The sequence below is a fragment of the Myxine glutinosa genome, chromosome 13 (genome assembly GCF_964187855.1).
Source record: "Myxine glutinosa chromosome 13, kmMyxGlut1.1, whole genome shotgun sequence".
Classification (NCBI taxonomy): domain Eukaryota; kingdom Metazoa; phylum Chordata; class Myxini; order Myxiniformes; family Myxinidae; genus Myxine; species Myxine glutinosa.
In genome coordinates this window covers 69,108,260-69,126,200 of record NC_136273.1, presented here as the reverse complement: position 1 = coordinate 69,126,200, position 17,941 = coordinate 69,108,260, and the positions used below count along the sequence as shown (strand labels likewise).

The following is a 17,941-nucleotide window of genomic DNA, read 5'->3' as shown; positions in this document are numbered from 1 at the left end:
GATGATTGTGATTTACCTGTGGTGAGTTGCAGGTGCCTGCAAAATAAAAATCACTCATTCAACCAGTTTGAATGGCGAAAAGGAGTCATTTTGCTGTTTTGTGTCACTGTGTGTACCGCAATGAGCATGGAGAACAGAAAGAAAACCAGAGAATTGTCTGAGGTGGTCAGACACAAGATTGTAGCCAGGAGTGGACAATCTCAAGGCTACAAGTCCATCTCCAGAGATCTTGATGTTCCTGTGTCCACCGTACGCAATGTTATCAGAAAGTTTAAGGGAAGGCGGGGCCAGCATCATTGGCTGAAGTTAAGGCTGTGCTGCTGATGCAATGCCATCTGCTGGTTAGGGCAGGAATTTGTCATTTGGCCATAGTGCCGGCGACAGCTCGCCTCCTCTTCGCGAAGAATGCCAAAGGATCTTAAATATATATAATAACGAATGCTGGTAGACTTTAACACCTTTAACGTCCATCCGAGGGAGGGCACACACATTGATGAATCACCCTGCCTGAGAAACACCGGAATGACAGTCTATAGCTGGGTCAGGATTCAAACCCAGGCTAGCTTAGAGGTGAGTGTGTGTACCACAAGGCCAACCTGTCAGCCTGAGGGAGCATTGAAATGTATGGAAAACCTCAATGAAATGATATTACAGTGAGAAGCATGGATGTGATGTCAACGGCTTTGTGGAAATCATGGACGTTCTACTCGGGGAGTGCACTATCCGTTCGTTGCCTCTGCACGTCGAAAGGCTTGGATATCCGTCTCAGCTCGCCGAAAGAGCACCTCATCGTAGTACAAACTTCCGACCATGTGGGCCGGTGCAAGGCCCGGATGGACGGACATGTGCAACACAACTCCCAATGGATCGCTACCGGTGAATTGACTGCGTGTCTGAATTTGGTGCTTCTGAACACCAATGGGAAGGACATATCTGGGGCTTATGCATGTACAGGGTAAATTTGAAATTATATTTCCTCCTAATCACGTCGAGACGGGGTAGTGGAATGTGGGAGCTGTGAGGGCTGTTACAAATACATTTTTTTTGATTGGTTCCAGGGATACAAGATATATTACACGTGATTTTTTCATCTATTGATAAAAGGAGAAGCGTCCGAGTGCGTGCGCTATATCCGCTGCTCACTTGTGCTAACAGGAAATGGGACTAACCCGACACCTATTATCCATGGATATTTCTCATCTTCCTATATTCTGGCAAGTTTGACCTGCATTTAGGAACAGAATGCACACCCACCCCATTAATTGCTTTCATTTATCCTTCCCTTCGTCTGTGTTTTAAGTCTGGTGTGAGGGACGTCCCATTTAGGAATTTAGTTTTACTGTCGCGTTTCTTGTTATCGGCATATTATTTAATAAACCATTTTGTTATTTTCTGTATTTTTTAACCATTTCTGAAATTGCCACTCTTTCGTCTAAATGTAATAAGTACTGGAACCATGGAAATTATACTCCTCCAGTATCTCATCGACCGAAAAGATGTAAAAGGATACTTTAATTGGAATCACCTCCGTGTAATGTCACAACACACAAAATATACTCTCTTTCGTATCACATGACAAATCGTGAGTGAGGATAAAAGGAGACATGGTGGAGTAAACAGCTAGACGACGCAAGGATTGTTGCCATTATGAGGCAAAATTGACACAGATCACCGATATAATTCGCATCTGAGCAGCATGTTGTGACTTCTACCACCATACAGATTGATTGTAATATCTTTCTGAGGCTGAAATGGTATTTTCCAATGAAAACATTATTTCTAGCCTCTCTAAGGTATCAAATGTCTTCAATAACTTCCCATAACGAATCAGCATGGACATCACGACCTTTACACAACTACCTTTTGTTTCTTGGACAACTGAAAACTCCATTCCTAGATGAATCACACAACACCATGAGATCATCTTTGTCCTTAAGGTATCCTGTAAGGATTTTTACAAAATGGTATCTTCTTTTTGCTGATAGGTCGTTCTCCCATTAAGTAGTTCATGTGATGAAATTGACCGTATGTGCACAGCTCATGTCCACAGCTCACTGGGTACAATGCCTTCTTTTGTGTTCAAGGCCGGCTGCAAATGTTCCTCTTTGAGAAAGAAGAGTGGGAAGCACACCAAGTAGCCCTGGATCTTGGCGAGCTGCCGCTGTGCCCGTGCGGGGTCTTCATTCACCAGTGCGCCATTGCTCCAGTTCTTCAGTTGGCCAAAGTTTAGTACATGGTCTGAGGGCAAGCATTTAAATACCTGGAACAAGAAAAAGCATCAGGTTACTACATCACATCGGTAATGAAAACGGAAGAATGCACAGTCGTGGCCAAAAATATTGGCACCCTTGCACATTTTTCAAATAACTCACAATTTTCTCTAAAAATAAGTTGAAATTCACAAAAGTATTTGGTCTCCACAATTATTTATTTCACTGTTAATATTACAGAACCTTTCTTTTTGATTCAGAACTTAATATTTCCTTTTAAATGATAAAATAAAAAGAAATGGCAGTGACAAAATTATTGACACCCTAGACTTAATATTTGGTAGCACAGCCTTTGGACAAAATAACTGCAGTCAGGCGCTTCCTATAGCCATGAATGAGCTTCCGACACCTCTCTACTGGCAGTTTGGCCCACTCTTCTTGTGCAAACTGCTCCACTTCTCCCAGATTTGAAGGATGCCTTCTCCCAACTGCTGTTTTCAGATCTCCTCACAGGTGTTCAATGGTATTTAGATCTGGATTCATTGCTGGCCACTTCAGAACAGTCCAGCGTTTTGACTTGAACCATTCCTGGGTGTTTTTTGAAGTGTGTTTGCGGTCATTGTCCTGCTGCAAGACCAATGACCTTCGACGGAGACCCAGCTTTCTGACACTAGGTTGAACATTGCGCTCCAAAATGCATTGGTAATCTCCTGATTTCATGATGCCATGCACACATTCAAGGCACCCAATGCCAGAGGCAACACAGCAACCCCAAAACATCACTGAACCTCCTCCATGATTGACTGTAGGGAAGGTGTTCGTTTCTTTGAAGGCTTCATTTTGTTTTATGTAAACATGGAGATGATGTGCTTTAGAAAAAGCTCTAATTTGGTCTCATCTGTCCGCAGGACATTCTCCCAGAAGGATTTTGGCTTGTACAGGTGTGTTTTGGAAAACTCCAGTCCAGCTTTCTTATGTCTCTCTCAGCAGTGGGGTCCTCCTGGGTCTCCTACCAGAGAACCCCCCTTTCATTGAGTTGGTGTTGGATGGTGCAAGTTGAAACTGTCGTACCTTGTGTCTGAAGGTCAGATTGAATCTGTTGATAGAGATGCTTTCTCCACCATTAAAAAATCCTTTGCTGCAATCTCCGATCAAATTTTCTCTTGCGGCCACGTCCAGGGAGGTTGGCTACAGTGCCATGGGCCTTAAACTTCCTGATAACATTGCGTACGGTGGACACAGGAACATCAAGGTCTCTGGAGATGGACATGTAGCCTTGAGATTGTCCATGCTTGGCTACAATCTGGTGTCTGACCTCCTCAGACAATTCTCTGGTTTTCTTTCTTTTCTCCATGCTCATTGTGGTACACACAGTGACACAAAACAGCACAATGTCTCCTTTTCTCCATTAAAACTGGATGAAAGAGTGATTTTAATATTGCAGGCACCTGCATCTCACCATAGGTGAGTTCAATTCCAAAGTAAAGGAGAATCACCTGCTTGAAATCTAATTATTTATAACAGCTTCTAAAACGTGCCAATAATATTGTCTGGGCATTTTTTTTTTTTTTTTTGTATACTGAATCGAGGCTCGTGAAAGAGCTAACATTTATTTCACAAACAAATCAACCAGACAAACATTAGTATTTATGTGTGGAATAAGCTAAGATTTAGTAATTTTTTCAGCTTTTTTTGTTTTGTTCCACTGCAACCCAAAGAAATACATGTGTGGATATCAAAAGATTTTTTAATTTCAACAATTTTCTGGAAGAAATGGTGCATTATTTGGAAAAAGTGCAAGGGTGCCAATATTTTTGGCCACGACTGTCATTTTTGCTCAGGTTGGCATCTTGTAAAATGGAGCTTTCAATGGTTAAAGCGGTTTCAATTCAAATTCGTTCCTAATATGGGAATCACAAGCTTAACCAGGAAATAATTCAGTCATAATGGCCATTAAAAGTTTATGATTATCAGAAAAAACATGTTATTCCAGATATGAATGATACTTAACTATGGGATCTACCTTCTCGAAAATGGTGGTGTTCCTGCCAGCCACGGTCATCCAGACACCCTTGTAGAAGCCCTCGCACACTGGGTCATACAGGTCGAATGCCTGCTTCAGCTTCCCCAGCACCAGTCTGTTATGTTTTAGTAAAGAAACACACAAAAAGACCAATTTCCATTATTGAAGACTATTCATTCAGATTAATTGACATATTTAGCGATTTCATCCAATCAGGAGCCAGTTGAATCCAAGGCATTACACACAACATTCGTGGTTCCTGATTGGAGGACCTCGTTTTACACTCTCAAGGCCACTTCTGCGCAATTGCAAGTTCCCACCATGCTCATGTGATTCGTGCAGCATCACCACTGAGAGGCAAGCCAGTCAAGGCTAAACCATCATGTGTCAGATGGACAAAGCTGCTCGACTGCCCTGGATTTGGAGCAGCAAGACACCATTGTTGTTTTTTCATTGTGTTCATCTCTCAGGCATCAAGGGATGAACTGTTCACTCGGTGATTTTTAAATAATTCGACTATGTTCGCCATCTGCCTTAAAAAAGATAAATTAGCCAGACAACCATCAGTTCAATCCTCTGCCTTGTCATGAGCAGACTCGGTGGCGTAATGGTTATAGGGTCCGCTTTGGGTCTTGGAGGTCGGTGGATCATACCAAAGACTTTTCAAAAATGGTGCGTGCTGCTTCCTTGCTTGACGATCAGCTTTGAAAGGATGGAGCACGGATAACAATAGTGCAGGCTTAGAGGGTCCTAATGGCCTCCCCCTGCATCGAAGCTCCTTGAAAGGGGAACTCGAATTATGTTATGAAGGGTGGGTGAGAGATGGAGGGAAAGATAGCCCCAGGAAGGGTGATTGGGAGTACAAACTGATAGTGGGGCAGTGGAACAACCCTTGGACAAGGACAATAAGCAACGAAACGAACAAACACAAAAAAAAGAAAAAGAGAGGAGGTAGAACGACTACAACCTGGAAATGAGAGTTGGGTTATGAATGGTTAACGGGGTAATAAAAATGGTGGATAGGGATGTGGGATGACATGAGATGATGGCGCACCGCTCATTTGAAGCTCTGGATGGAAGAGTGTGATATCACGGCCTCAAGAAGGTTGTTCCACTTATGGAAAAAATGAAGAACAAAGGAGTTAAAGTGCACAGTCAACCTGGATTTTGGAAGTTTAACCAGGACTGAGTTACAAAAAGAATGAGCACATCCGTGAGTTGTGGAGCAGGGTTGGGGAGCCGATTCAAAAGAGGGACATAAACCAGAGGTGAGGCGGTAAACAACAAAGATTATTTATTCAAATACATTTCAAAAGAGGAACTCATTTAGAACATTCAAGTCCAGGTATCCACAAGCAAGTTCACATCATGTTCATGTGGCTTCTGTAGCAATCCACTCAAGAGTCAACACAGTTGAGTCTAAATGATCAGATATCACCACATTCCTTAAACTGGAACGGCCAGGCTGACCAGTTTGCATTTTGCATCCCACTGATAGGCCGGATCTGGATCAAGATCTGGACTAAAATCGAATCGGCTTGTTCTTGCCATCTTCCCAACTCATCCACCTAGCTTTGTCATATTCCGTCCACAACTTTTTAAAATATTGTGCAACATATAATTTTTGGCCCCATCTCTCAATAGTGAAGAATCACTTTAAAATTAAAAAAAACAATTTTGGATTCAGATCTTCACCAAAATCGAATCAATTCGTCCTGGTCACATACCCAATCTGTCCACCCGGTTTCGTCCAAATCTGTCCACATCTTTTTGAAATATCGTGTGAAATATCAGATTTATCCTGATCTCTCAATGTTGAAGAAATGCTTTAAAATTATAGTAACCGGATCCGGATCTTCACAAAAAATCTAATTATTTCTTCCTTGTCAAACACTCAATCTCTCAAACAAATTTCATCTGAATCCATCCACAACTTTTTGAGATATCCTATTCACAGATAAACAGGCAGACTGACAAATAAGCAGACAGGGGTGAAAACATCACCTCCTCCCACCTTCGGTGGCGGAGGTAATAAAGTGGCCATACATTGGATAGCTTTTTCTTTAGGGGTCACGACATAGAAGTAGAATCAATCTATTTAGCCCAGAACATGAACTTTATGATATTTAAATAAAAAAACTAAAAACACAACCATTCAGAGTGAGCCACCCAGTAGGCAAGGCTCAAATCGGACATCTTGACCACCGAGTGGTCTTGCTTTTGACTGTGCAGGAATTGTGTGCCAGGTTTTCTGTACTCCGCCGATGGGGAGGGTCCATCACGTGACTGCAATATGCAGGTGGTTCATGTTTTCTTTTGTGAATACGAATACTCTAATTTGCAGCGGATATCGATTTGTGTTTTTATATGAACATAAGTAAAAACAGGGGATCAATCACAAAGTAAACAAGAAAGAGCAATCAGAGATTGCAGATTGCAGAATCAGAAATTGCACATTTAAATCATCCAACATCACCGCTTTGCATAAAAAAAGGTGCAAACACAGATCCTAGCAACTACAGACCAATCAGCCTTCTCGCAATTATCAGCAAAGTCATGGAATCCATCATTGCTTCAGATATGAAATCTTTCCTCTTCTCCAATGGCTTGATCTCTGACCATCAATTTGGTTTCAGACCTGGTCACTCTACTCTGGACATGCTGCTTCTGCTTTCTCAACAATGGATGGAGGTCCTCATTGCCAAACAGGAAATTAGAGCTGTCTCCCTTGACATATCACGTGCCTTCGATACGGTCTGGCACCCCGCTCTGCTCACCAAACTCTCCTCCTTTGGTATCCATGGAAATCTCCACGCATGGCTGGCGGACTTCCTCTCTAGTCGTAGTCAACGTGTGGCCCTGAATGGGTTTCTCTCATCTCCTCTTCCCGTTCAGGCTGGAGTTCCCAAAGGCAGTGTCCTGGGCCCTGTGCTTTTTCTGGTCTTCATCAATGATCTCTCTGACTCTCTTGAAAATCCTCTCTATCTCTTTGCTGACGACTCTACTCTCTGTCGCTCCATTCCTCATCCCTCAGATCGACAGTCTGCAGCCTCCTCACTCTCTGCAGACCTGGTCAAAATCACAGACTGGGCAAACAAGTGGAACATGTCTTTCAATCCTGACAAATCTCACACTCTTACGATGTCTCTCCGAAAAGACCGACTGGACAACCCTCCCATCCATTTTCTGAATAATCCTCTCCAAGAAGTTCAGTCACTCAAGCTTTTGGGTCTCACTATCTGCCATGATCTTTCCTGGGAAAACCACATTTCAAATCTGGCCTCCAAAGCCAGTCGCCGACTGGGCATCCTCCGTCGTGCGAAGTCCTTCCTTGGCACACCTGAGCTCCTCACCACATACAAGGCTTTCATCTGCAGCTCAATGGAATACTGCTCTCCCCTCTGGGCTGGTGCTCCTGCCTCACACCTAGCTCGTCTTCACGCTGTTGAAACCAAAGCGTTCAGAATCATTGGAATCTCCCGCGATGAAGCAAACTCCAAGGTCCTTTCACTCACTCACGGCAGGCAGGTTGGTGGTCTTTCCGTCTTCTACCGACTCCTCTCTGGCCTTGCCCCCCCATCTCTCTCTGGGCTCTGTCCCCCAAATATTCCTACAGGTCGCACAAGATCTGCCTGCAACCCTCTTATGGTCAAACTGCCAAAATCAAGACTTTCTGCTCACCTTCTTCACTCCTTCATTCCTCTTTTCTCCCGCCTCTGGAACAAACTCCCTCACTCTCTTCAATCCCACTCCACCCTCCAGGTCTTTAAAACAGCTGTTCACCACCATCTCTTATCTTCCCCCATCCAAAACCTTGATCTTTTCTACCCCCGCTAATTTCACCCCAAATCCTACACTTTTTTGAAATACCAACTTCTGTCCTGGAAGTCCTTGGTCTCCTTGTGTTTTACACCTCCCCCCCCCCCCATTCCCACGCCTCCTCCCCCCAGGCCCTCTCCCTCCCGTGCTTCTCCCTGCTCTCAGGTGTTGTGTTTGTGTGCTTCCCCTCCTCTCCCCATCTTGTCTTCCGCTCCCTCTTTTTGTATGTTTTGTTTGTCTGGTTGATTTGTTTGTGAAATAAATGTTAGCTCTTTCACGAGCCTCGATTCAGAATACAAAAAAAAGAAGAAAAAAAAGACCCTCGCAAGGACGTGTTTTCAGTGGTTTTGAAGGCTTTTGCAGTGAAACAAATATGGCGGCCGAACCACGTGACCGATGACGTCATATTTTTGTTTTCTCCACCAATTTATCCCTAGATGATGCTCAAGAAATTTCATCTTGATCGGATGAGTTTTGTACTTGTTGAATTAGGACGTCATAATGGAAGCACCTATGACATCATCATTATCATATGTTATTCCACATGGAGAGTTCTTTACAATGATCCATGTCTCAATTTTTCTATGCAGCTCTTTCGGAGATATAGAGGTGCAGAAATTTTCGGTTTTGACAAGATGGCGCCCATACCACATGACCTATGAAATCATAATTATCATTAAAAAAATTATTCAGGTGGAGTTGCACCTATGGTGAAAATTTCCTGTCAATCGGACCAATAGTTGCAGAGAAAATCATGTTTATTCTGTGCGGACAAACAAAGAGACAAATGAAAAATCGGTCAGAGACCGAGGACTTGGCAGAATATACTTTTTTATCACCCATTTTGGACAAATATGGCGACCGAACCACGGGACCGATGACGTCATCATTATTTTTTTTCAAACTAATTTATTCCTAGATTTTGCTCAAGAAATTTCATCTTGATCGGATGAAGTTTTGTACTTGTCGAATTATGACGTCATAATGGAGGCACCTATGACATCAATAAAATATTTTATTCCCCATGAAGAGTTCTTTACAATGGGCCATGTCTCAATTTTTTCTATTGAGCACTTTCGAAAATATAGAGGTGCAAAGTTTTTCGGTTTTTCCAAGACGGCGACCGAACCACAATGACGTTATAATAATTTTTTTTTCTCCACCAGTTTATGCCAACGTGGCGCTCAAGAAATTGCATCTTGATTGGATGAAGTTTTGTACTTTTCGAATTGTCAAATTATGACGTCATAATGGAGGCCTTGGACCGAGAGAGTTAAAAATTGGGCACAGTCTATTCCAGGGCAAGACAAATATGTGTGTGAAGTTTGGCGATTCTACGTGAAACGGTGTAGACGTAGTACTGCGCACAGACAGACAAACAGACAGACAAAGATGAAAATCGGTCAAAGACCGAGGACTTGCCGGAATGTACTTTTTATCGGCCATTTTGGACGAATATGGCGGCCGAACCACGTGACCGATGATGTCATCATTATTTGTTTTCTAAACTAATATATTCCTTGATGATGCTCAAGAAATTTCATCTTGATTGGATGAAGTTTTGTACTTGTCGAATTATGACGTCATAATGGAGGCACCTGTGACATCATCAACATATTTTATTCCCCATGGAGAGTTCTTTACAATGAGCCATGTCTCAATTTTTTATATTCAGCACTTTCAGAGATATAGAGGTGCAAAGTTTATCCGCTTTTCCAAGATGGCGGCCGAACCACGTGACCGATGATGTCATCATTATTTTTTTTTCTCCACCAGTTTATGCCGACATGGCGCTGAAGAAATTGCATCTTGATTGGATGAAGTTTGGTACTTGTCGATTTATCAAATTATGACGTCATAATGGAGGCGTTGGGCCTAGAGAGTTAAAAATTGGGCACAGTCTATTCTAGAGCAAGACAAATATGTGTGTAAAGTATGGCGATTCTATGTGCAAAGATGTAGACATAGTACTGCGCACAAACAGACAAAGACAGACAGACCGACAGACAAACCAACCAACCAACCAACATACTTGCCAGAATCTTTTCCGGCAAGTAACAAACGGACTCAAATGTAATACCCTCTCTTCTGGCGAGGGTAAAAAGACAAAAAACATCAGACACTTGGCTTGGAGTTGGGTGCAGGCTGTAAGGTTTCTTGTAGAAAGTACCTGAAGCAGTACATGCGAAGACCCAAGGCAAAACGTCCGGCACGGTAAGGCATCCCATCCATCACCGAGTCCACCAGGTGACTGTCCTCAAGCACGATCGCCATCTCACTGTCTCTTCGGCCCAAAAGACTGCGATCATTGATGTTTGCTGAGCCTATGTTGGCCACAATCAACAAGTGAATGAAATGTAAGACAGCTAATTTTCTTGGTCCCTAAAAGCAGGAAAAAGGAAGTACAGTAGAGTATGAGATGTGTCCTGAGCCTTTGCTACATTGGCAGGGTGTGATAGGTACCAATAATGACTGTGCGGTCATCAGCAATGAGGAGCTTGCTGTGAATGTAGATTAGTTCCGTCACAGGCTTCCCATTCAAGGAGTCGTGTGTCCGCAGGCTACAAAAACTGATGTAGTTCATCCATTCTCTGCCCACTGCACAAGGACACACAAAACAATAACTTAAACAATTAACATGAAACATTCCACAGAAATCATGTCTTACATGATTTGGTCTCCTTTACGAGGGCCACTATTCATGGGCTCTCATGGGTCACCACATGTCTACGAGATCAGAAACGATCATAATAACACTAAATAATAGCTCATTAAGTGAAGGTTCAAAGGTTCTATGGTTATCCTCCAGCTCTTCCTGTGTTGATTTGTTCAGTCTACTGAAGTAGTTGCAATCCATATTAAAGGATGCTGAGGTCTGCGAATGGCCTAGTCTCGCATGTAATATGGCTCCATGCTATGGCCTGGTACTCCTGTATCACAAGTCACACCACTGGAGGAGTCATCTGATTAGTGCACAAAAAGCCATGGGATACTATTGGAGATATTACTTTGAAAAGTCCATGCAAATTAGGCCTCACTTACCTGCGGCCTTCACACGTTCCACAATAGAGTATTTTCCTCGACACATGGTCCTGCGAAGAGCATTTCATTCATCGCAGGATATTCTGCGAGCCCAGTTCAGCACATCACAACTTTTATTTTAAGATTCTGTGAAACTAAAGCAACCGAGGGAGTCTGACCTGTAGTTGAAGTGCATAATTGTTTGAATTGCATTCCCTCCACCTGTCTTGATGTCCCCCTGGAATCCCGGCAGGAGTGGAAGAAGAATGTAGACACGGTACCTTCGATTGGCACTGCAAATCCACACATATATTGCCCATGTTTTTTATTTTCTTAATATTTTTAATGGATCTAAGTCTTGTAGTAGAGCTGCTATACACACATCTTACACACATGAACATCATACAAAAATATGCAATTTGGTGTCCGTCCGTCTGTCTGATGATTTTTGACCGCCCCACATTCGGTCATTACTTATCCAATCTCAACCAAACGTGACAGGAGGACTAAGGGTGACACGGTGAATGTTGTAGTGAATTAATTCCCCCCCCCCCCTCCCTAAGGGGGGTTTCCCCACCAATGGGGTTGCGTGTTGAGGTGTATACCCGTGTTAGGCTAGCTTTATTGTGGCGTTTTTCCAAGGACACTGCTCATGACAAAACTAATAATAATAGTGTGGCGGACACGAAAGCTCACTGGCGTGATGACATCATTCCGCGCGCCAAGTGGGCGGCGGCCATGACCGAGGGGTAGGCGTGGCTGCGGGATACACACCGGGCGCGCAGCCCCGAATGCTCTAGTGTTACAGTGGAGCTCTTGAATAAAGACTCTTACAACTTACCGCGTTGTCCACTTCCTCCTTGCTTACAAGCAGCGCGCGTAACACCGTGCTTCATTGGTGACCTCTGACGTTCTGGTCAGCCGTCACTGACCACACGAACCCGCCACAGCCATGGCAACCAACGCGGTAGCGATAAAGCTCCCCGAGTTCTGGGAAGCTCAGGCGGAGATCTGGTTCCTGCAGGCCGAAGCCCAGTTCAGGCTTCGAGGCATCACGGCGGACGAGACACGCTACTGCCACGTGGTCGCCTCCCTCTGGGCCGGCACGGCCGCCCGCGTCGTGTCGGTCCTGAGGAACCCACCGGCCGACGACAGGTACGAGGCGATAAAGCGTCTCCTCCTCGCCACGTTCGGCCTCACGGGCCGATCGCCTCTTGGACCTCCCCGATCTCGGTGACATGCGACCGTCGGTCTGAATGGACCATATGCTGTCGCTCATGGGCGACGAAACCCTGAACGCTCTATTCCGGGCGTTATTTCGACGCCAGCTGCCGGCACGAGTACGCCTCGCATTGGCCGGTTTTGCGACAACGGAACCCCGAGCGCTCGCGGCCGAGGCCGACAAGTTCTACGAGGCTTTGGACATGCAGGCGAGTTTCGGTGCGGCCGTAGTGGCTCCCGAGCCCGAAACTGCTGCGGGTGCCCACCCCTACTACGCGACGCACCGCATAGCTGCTGAACCTCCTGCGGGTGCCCAACCCTACTCCGAGGGGCGCCTTGTGGCGGCCACCACGCCTTGCCCACCACCACCGCGGAAACCGCGGCCTCGGGCTTCGCCGCAAACCTGGTGCCTTTCCACGCTAGGTTCGGCCACGAGGCCCGGCAATGTCGCCCGCCGTGCTCATTCGGCAGGTCGGGAAACGCCCGGGCCGGCCCTCGGTAGTGGCACTGAGCGCCGGCCGATTAAACAGCCTCCTGTACATAACGGACACCTTATCCGGGCGCCGTTACGTGCGACACGGGAGCGCAGGTGAGTGTCGTCCCCGCCGGTACGTCCGACAAGCAGACTGCGGGCCGGGGTCCCGCTCTGCTTGCTGCCAACGGTACGCCCATTCGCACATACGGAAAACGCTGCCTTTCTCTGCGGTTCGGAGTGCAGGTTTTCCGATGGTCGTTCGTGACTGCCGAAGTGCCTATGGCACTGCTTGGCGCGGACTTCCTTTGTGCCAATGGCCTCTTGGTGGACGTAAAGCACAGAAGACGTGTCCAGGCCGAGACGTTCAGCTCGCTCGCTTGCGCGCTGCCCGCCTCGTTGAGCAGCTCACGGAGCGGCTCATCGAGCGGCTCGCCGAGCGGCTTGCTGAGCGGTTCGGTTCCGGCCAGGTTCATCTGCACGCTTCCGGCAGCGGACGAATTCACCCGCCTCCTCGCCCGTTTCCCGGCCCTCACGAGGCCCACCTTCTCGGCGGGGACCGTCAAGCACGGGGTGGAACATCACATCCCCACCGCCGGGCCACTGGTCTACGCCCGGGCACGCCACCTCGAGCCGACGAAGCTCGCGGTTGCTAAAGCCGAGTTTGCTACGCTGGAGCGGCTCGGCATTGTGCGGCGCTCCGAGAGTGCTTGGGCGTCGCCGCTCCACATCGTGCCCAAGCCCGGCAGGGGATGGCGACCGTGCGGGGACTACCGCCGTCTCAACGACGCCACCACCCCCGACCGCTACCCCGTCCCCCATATTCAGGACTTTTCCGCCCGCTTGGCGAATATGTCCTTCTTCTCGAAGGTGGACCTCATTTGCGGTTACCACCAGGTCCCCGTCAGGCCGGCGGACATCCCGAAGACGGCTGTCATCACGCCGTTCGGTCTTTTCGAATTTCTTCGGATGCCCTTCGGTTTGCAGAATGCGGCTCAGGCGTTCCAGCGCCTCATGGACAGCGTCTTGCGCGACTTGGATTTCGTCTACGTCTATCTGGATGACATCCTCGTCGCCAGCGCGTCCCGCGAAGAGCACCTCCACCATCTCCGCACGCTCTTCGAACGCCTGGGCCAGCACGGCCTGATCGTGAACCCCGCCAAATGCCGGTTCGGTGTCAATGAAATCGACTTTTTGGGGCACCGCGTCACCAGGCACGGGGCCGTCCCCCTACCGGCCAAGGTGGAGGCGGTGAAGGGGTTTCCGCGCCCCCGCACGATCAGGGGGCTCCAGGAGTTCCTGGGCATGGTAAACTTTTACCATCGGTTCCTGCCCCGCATCGCCCAGCTCCTGCGCCCCCTGCACGAGGCCATCCGAGGGAAACCGGGCAAAGGTGACGTTACCTGGACCGAGCAGATGGACGCGGCGCTCGTGGGCGCGAAGCTCGCCTTGGCTAACGCCACCATGGTCGCGCACCCGGCGCCCGATGCACCGATCGCCCTCACCACCGACGCCTCGGACTACGCGGTTGGCGCGGTGCACGAGCAATGGATGTGTGGAGCTTGGCAACCGCTGGCGTTCTTCAGCCGGCAGCTTTGCCCGCCCGAATGCCGGTACAGTACCTTCGACCGCGAGTTGCTCGGGCTCCACCTGGCCGTCAGGCACTTCCGCCATCTGCTCGAGGGCCGTGCGTTCATGGCCTTCGTCGACCACAAGCCACTGGTGTTCACGATGGGCAAGGTCGCCGAGCCGTGGTCGGCCCGGCAGCAGCGTCACCTCTCGGCCGTGTCCGAATACACGACGGACATCCGGCACGTCGCGGGGAAGGACAACCCGGTGGCGGATTGCCTTTCCCGGTCCGTTGCCCATGCGGTCCACCTCGGCATCGACTATGCCGGATGGCGGCGGACCAGGCCGCCGACCCCAACATCCAGGCCTTGCGGACCGCCGTTACGGGCCTGCGCGTCACCGAGGTGCCGTTCAATGGCGCGGGCACGGCCCTCTGGTGCGATGTCTCCCTCGGGCGGCCTCGCCCCATCGTGCCCGCGGGCTGGCAGCGCCAGATTTTCGACGCCATCCACGGCCTGTCCCACCCGGGCACGAGGGCCTCCCAGAGGTTGATCGCCGACAAGTTTGTCTGCCATGGCCTCCGGAAGGCCGTCCGCGGCTGGGCCAGGACGTGCCTCGCGTGCCAGCGCGCGAAGGTGCACCGACACACCCAGGCCCCATTGGCCCCGTTTGCGGTGCCAGAACGTCGGTTTGACCACGTTCACGTGGACCTGGTGGGACCTCTGCCCCCCTCGCGGGGTTTCACCCACGTCCTGACCATGATGGACCGCACCACCAGGTGGCCGGAGGCCATGCCTTTGGCGTCAACGATGGCGGCGGACGTCGCGCAGGCGTTCATCGCCACCTGGGTCGCCCGGTTCGGCGCCCCCTCGGACATCTCATCCGACCGCGGCCCCCAGTTCACCTCGGAGCTCTGGGGGGGCGGTCGCGTGGGGGCTCGGGGTCCAGCTGCACCGCACCACGGCCTACCACCCCCAGGCTAACGGCCTGTGCGAGCGGTTCCACCGCTCGTTGAAGGCCGCGCTCCGGGCGACCCTCCGTGACGGCGGCTGGGTCAACAGGCTCCCCTGGGTGCTGCTGGGCCTCCGGTCGGCGCCCAAGGACGACCTGCGCGCATCCACGGCGGAGTTGGTCTTCGGGCAACGGCTGCGGGTACCGGGCGAGTTCCTCCCCGACTCCACGGCACCCTAGTCCAGGAGACCGCCCAGAGGTTCGCCCCGGTGCCCACGGCGCACCACGGGCACCCACCTACGCAAGTCGCCCCGGAGCTTTGCACCGCGGAGTACGTCTTCGTCCGGCACGACGCCCACCGGACACCACTGCGGCCCCCGTACGACGGGCCTTTCCGCGTGCTGGAGACCGGGGTGAAACATTTCACCTTGTACATCGGCGGCACTCCTGACCGTGTCTCCATAGACCGCCTCAAGCCGGCCCACCTCGACGTGGACCACCCACCGCCGGTGGCTCGGCCCCCGCGGCGGGGCCGCCCCCTGGCGGGCGGAGCTCCGGCACCGCCCGGCCCCACCGGCACGCCACCCCCCGAGCCTGCACCCATCCCGGGTGCAGCCGGAGGCATCCCAGCTGGCATCCCTGCACCCCGGACGCCGCCAGTCACCAGAGGGCGCTTCGGCCGGGTCATCCGTTTGCCCCGCAAACTGGCCCTCCAGGTGCGCGGGAATTCTGGGGGGGGCGCGTGTGGCGGACACGAAAGCTCACTGGCATGATGACATCATTCCGCGCGCCAAGTGGGCGGCGGCCACGCCCGAGGGGTAGGCGTGGCCACGGGATATACACCGGGTGCGCAGCCCGGAACGCTCCAGTGTTACAGTGGAGCCCTTGAATAAAGACTCTTACAACTTTCCGCGTTGTCCGCTTCCTCCTTGCTTACAAGCAGCGTGCGTAACACCGCGTTTCAATTGCATAATATTAATGTTATTACAAAAAAATATTAATACTAATAATATCCCACCTCCTCAAGGGGTCTTTCCTTCTTGGCCAAATGCCGTGTTAACGTGTATAAACGGCTTATCGTGCCCTACCAGAAGTAAAAAGATTACAAACCACAAACACGTATGATTACCTTTTTAAACAGTCACTAATGCTGTTTAACACTAAACTGAAAGAAATTTGGAGGAATCCGGACATCAGTCAATGGTAATCACGTCGACGAGCGCACCTGATCAAAGACCTACTGCAGTCTATATACCCCACAAGGGTTAATAACACAACCATTCCTGCCACTTCCGTGGTGTTTTTCCAAAGCTGCTATTCATTAAAAAGTAATAAATATCATTATTCATGTTATTTATAATATTAATAATATTATAATATTAATGACTAGCCGAAACCCGTGGAACATCCACGGAAGGGAGGATGTGGTGTATGGATAGAGTGTACCATTATGGATGGCATAGGGGATTTGCTTGTCCGAGTAAGAGCTAGGAAGAAAGATGAGCATGAAGAGTGCGTATATGAACAACGATCGCCGACACCGGCACAAATGCATGGTCTGGATTGTCCACTCAGTGGACGGCTTGCTTTCGCCTTCACCTGTCCAATCAGCAGACGGCTTGCTTCGCCTTCGCCCAGCAGACGCCAATACGATGGCGTCGTAAGATGGCGTCGTATCGGCAGTTAATCGGATGCTTTTGGGCCCCAACGTCGACTAATTCAGATTTTTCGAGTATGGCTGTACGTGATAAACAAAGAGCGTGGTTCGTAGATCGTAAATCCATTAGTGCCGTGGGCATCGGGTCACTGGGTGCGGCGTAAAAGGGATAACAAAGTCGAGTCCTTACGCTATTATTATATAGATAATAGCATTTTACTATAATTCACCAAATGTCCGTCTGTCTGTCTGTCGGTCTGTCTGTCCGTCCGTCCGTTCGTCCGTTCTCAGGTACCGCAAAAACGGCTGAACCGAACGTAACGACATTTTGGGTGGGTATTCCTGGGACCCCCTGGAGTAAAATAGGCAATATTGTTTTTCCAATTTCAGGTTTGGTCTCCAGCATTTTCAGGTTTGGACTCCTGCCTAACGTTATTTGGACTGATCACAACGATTTTTTGTGTGTATTCCTGGAACCCCTGCAGCAAAATAAGCAAAATGCAAATCTTCCAATTTCAGGTTTGGTCTCCAGCCTTACGTTATTTTCTCACACCTCTGGATACGCTTCTTTGTATTTCGACCTTACTGGTATAGATAATAGAGCAAATGTATATGGTTATGTCGTTATGTTTATATGCGACGAAAACGTCTTCTTCTTCTTCAAATAAAATGCTCACCCTCTTAATTACCCCTCTTAATTACGTTTAGACTGCTGAGACCCCTCAGAGCTTTGATGACCCTTTAATTCCCCCAAGACCCGTAAGACCACCAAGACCCCTGAAGACCAAAAATACCCTTAAAGACCCTGAAGACCCCAAAGACCCAAAACACCCCAAAGATCCAAAATACCCTTGAAGGCCCTGAGGCTCAAAAAGACCCTGATTACCAAAATGGCCCCGAAGCCCCAAAAGGCCCTGAATACCCAAAATACCCCAAAGACCCAAAACACCCCGAAGACCCAAAACACCCCGAATACCCAAAACTCCCCAAAGACCCAA

The 17,941-nt window shown here is 49.0% G+C and overlaps 1 protein-coding gene across 2 annotated transcripts in view; it reads right to left on the bottom strand.

Annotated features, from left to right (window-relative positions):
* Window positions 1–1,493: 1,493 nt before the first annotated feature.
* The window catches only part of LOC137439008 (phospholipase D1), a 141,924-nt gene continuing 125,476 nt past the window's right edge, over window positions 1,494–17,941 (bottom strand). For both annotated transcript variants that reach the window (XM_068134568.2, XM_068134569.2), the window contains exons 22-27: window positions 11,253–11,366; window positions 11,095–11,144; window positions 10,516–10,650; window positions 10,223–10,376; window positions 4,234–4,348; window positions 1,494–2,260 (exon numbers count right to left, since the gene is read on the bottom strand). In XM_068134568.2, coding sequence (XP_067990669.2) covers window positions 2,039–2,260; window positions 4,234–4,348; window positions 10,223–10,376; window positions 10,516–10,650; window positions 11,095–11,144; window positions 11,253–11,366 — 790 coding nt within the window. In that variant the 3' untranslated portion in view covers window positions 1,494–2,038. The remainder of the gene's footprint in view (window positions 2,261–4,233; window positions 4,349–10,222; window positions 10,377–10,515; window positions 10,651–11,094; window positions 11,145–11,252; window positions 11,367–17,941) is intronic.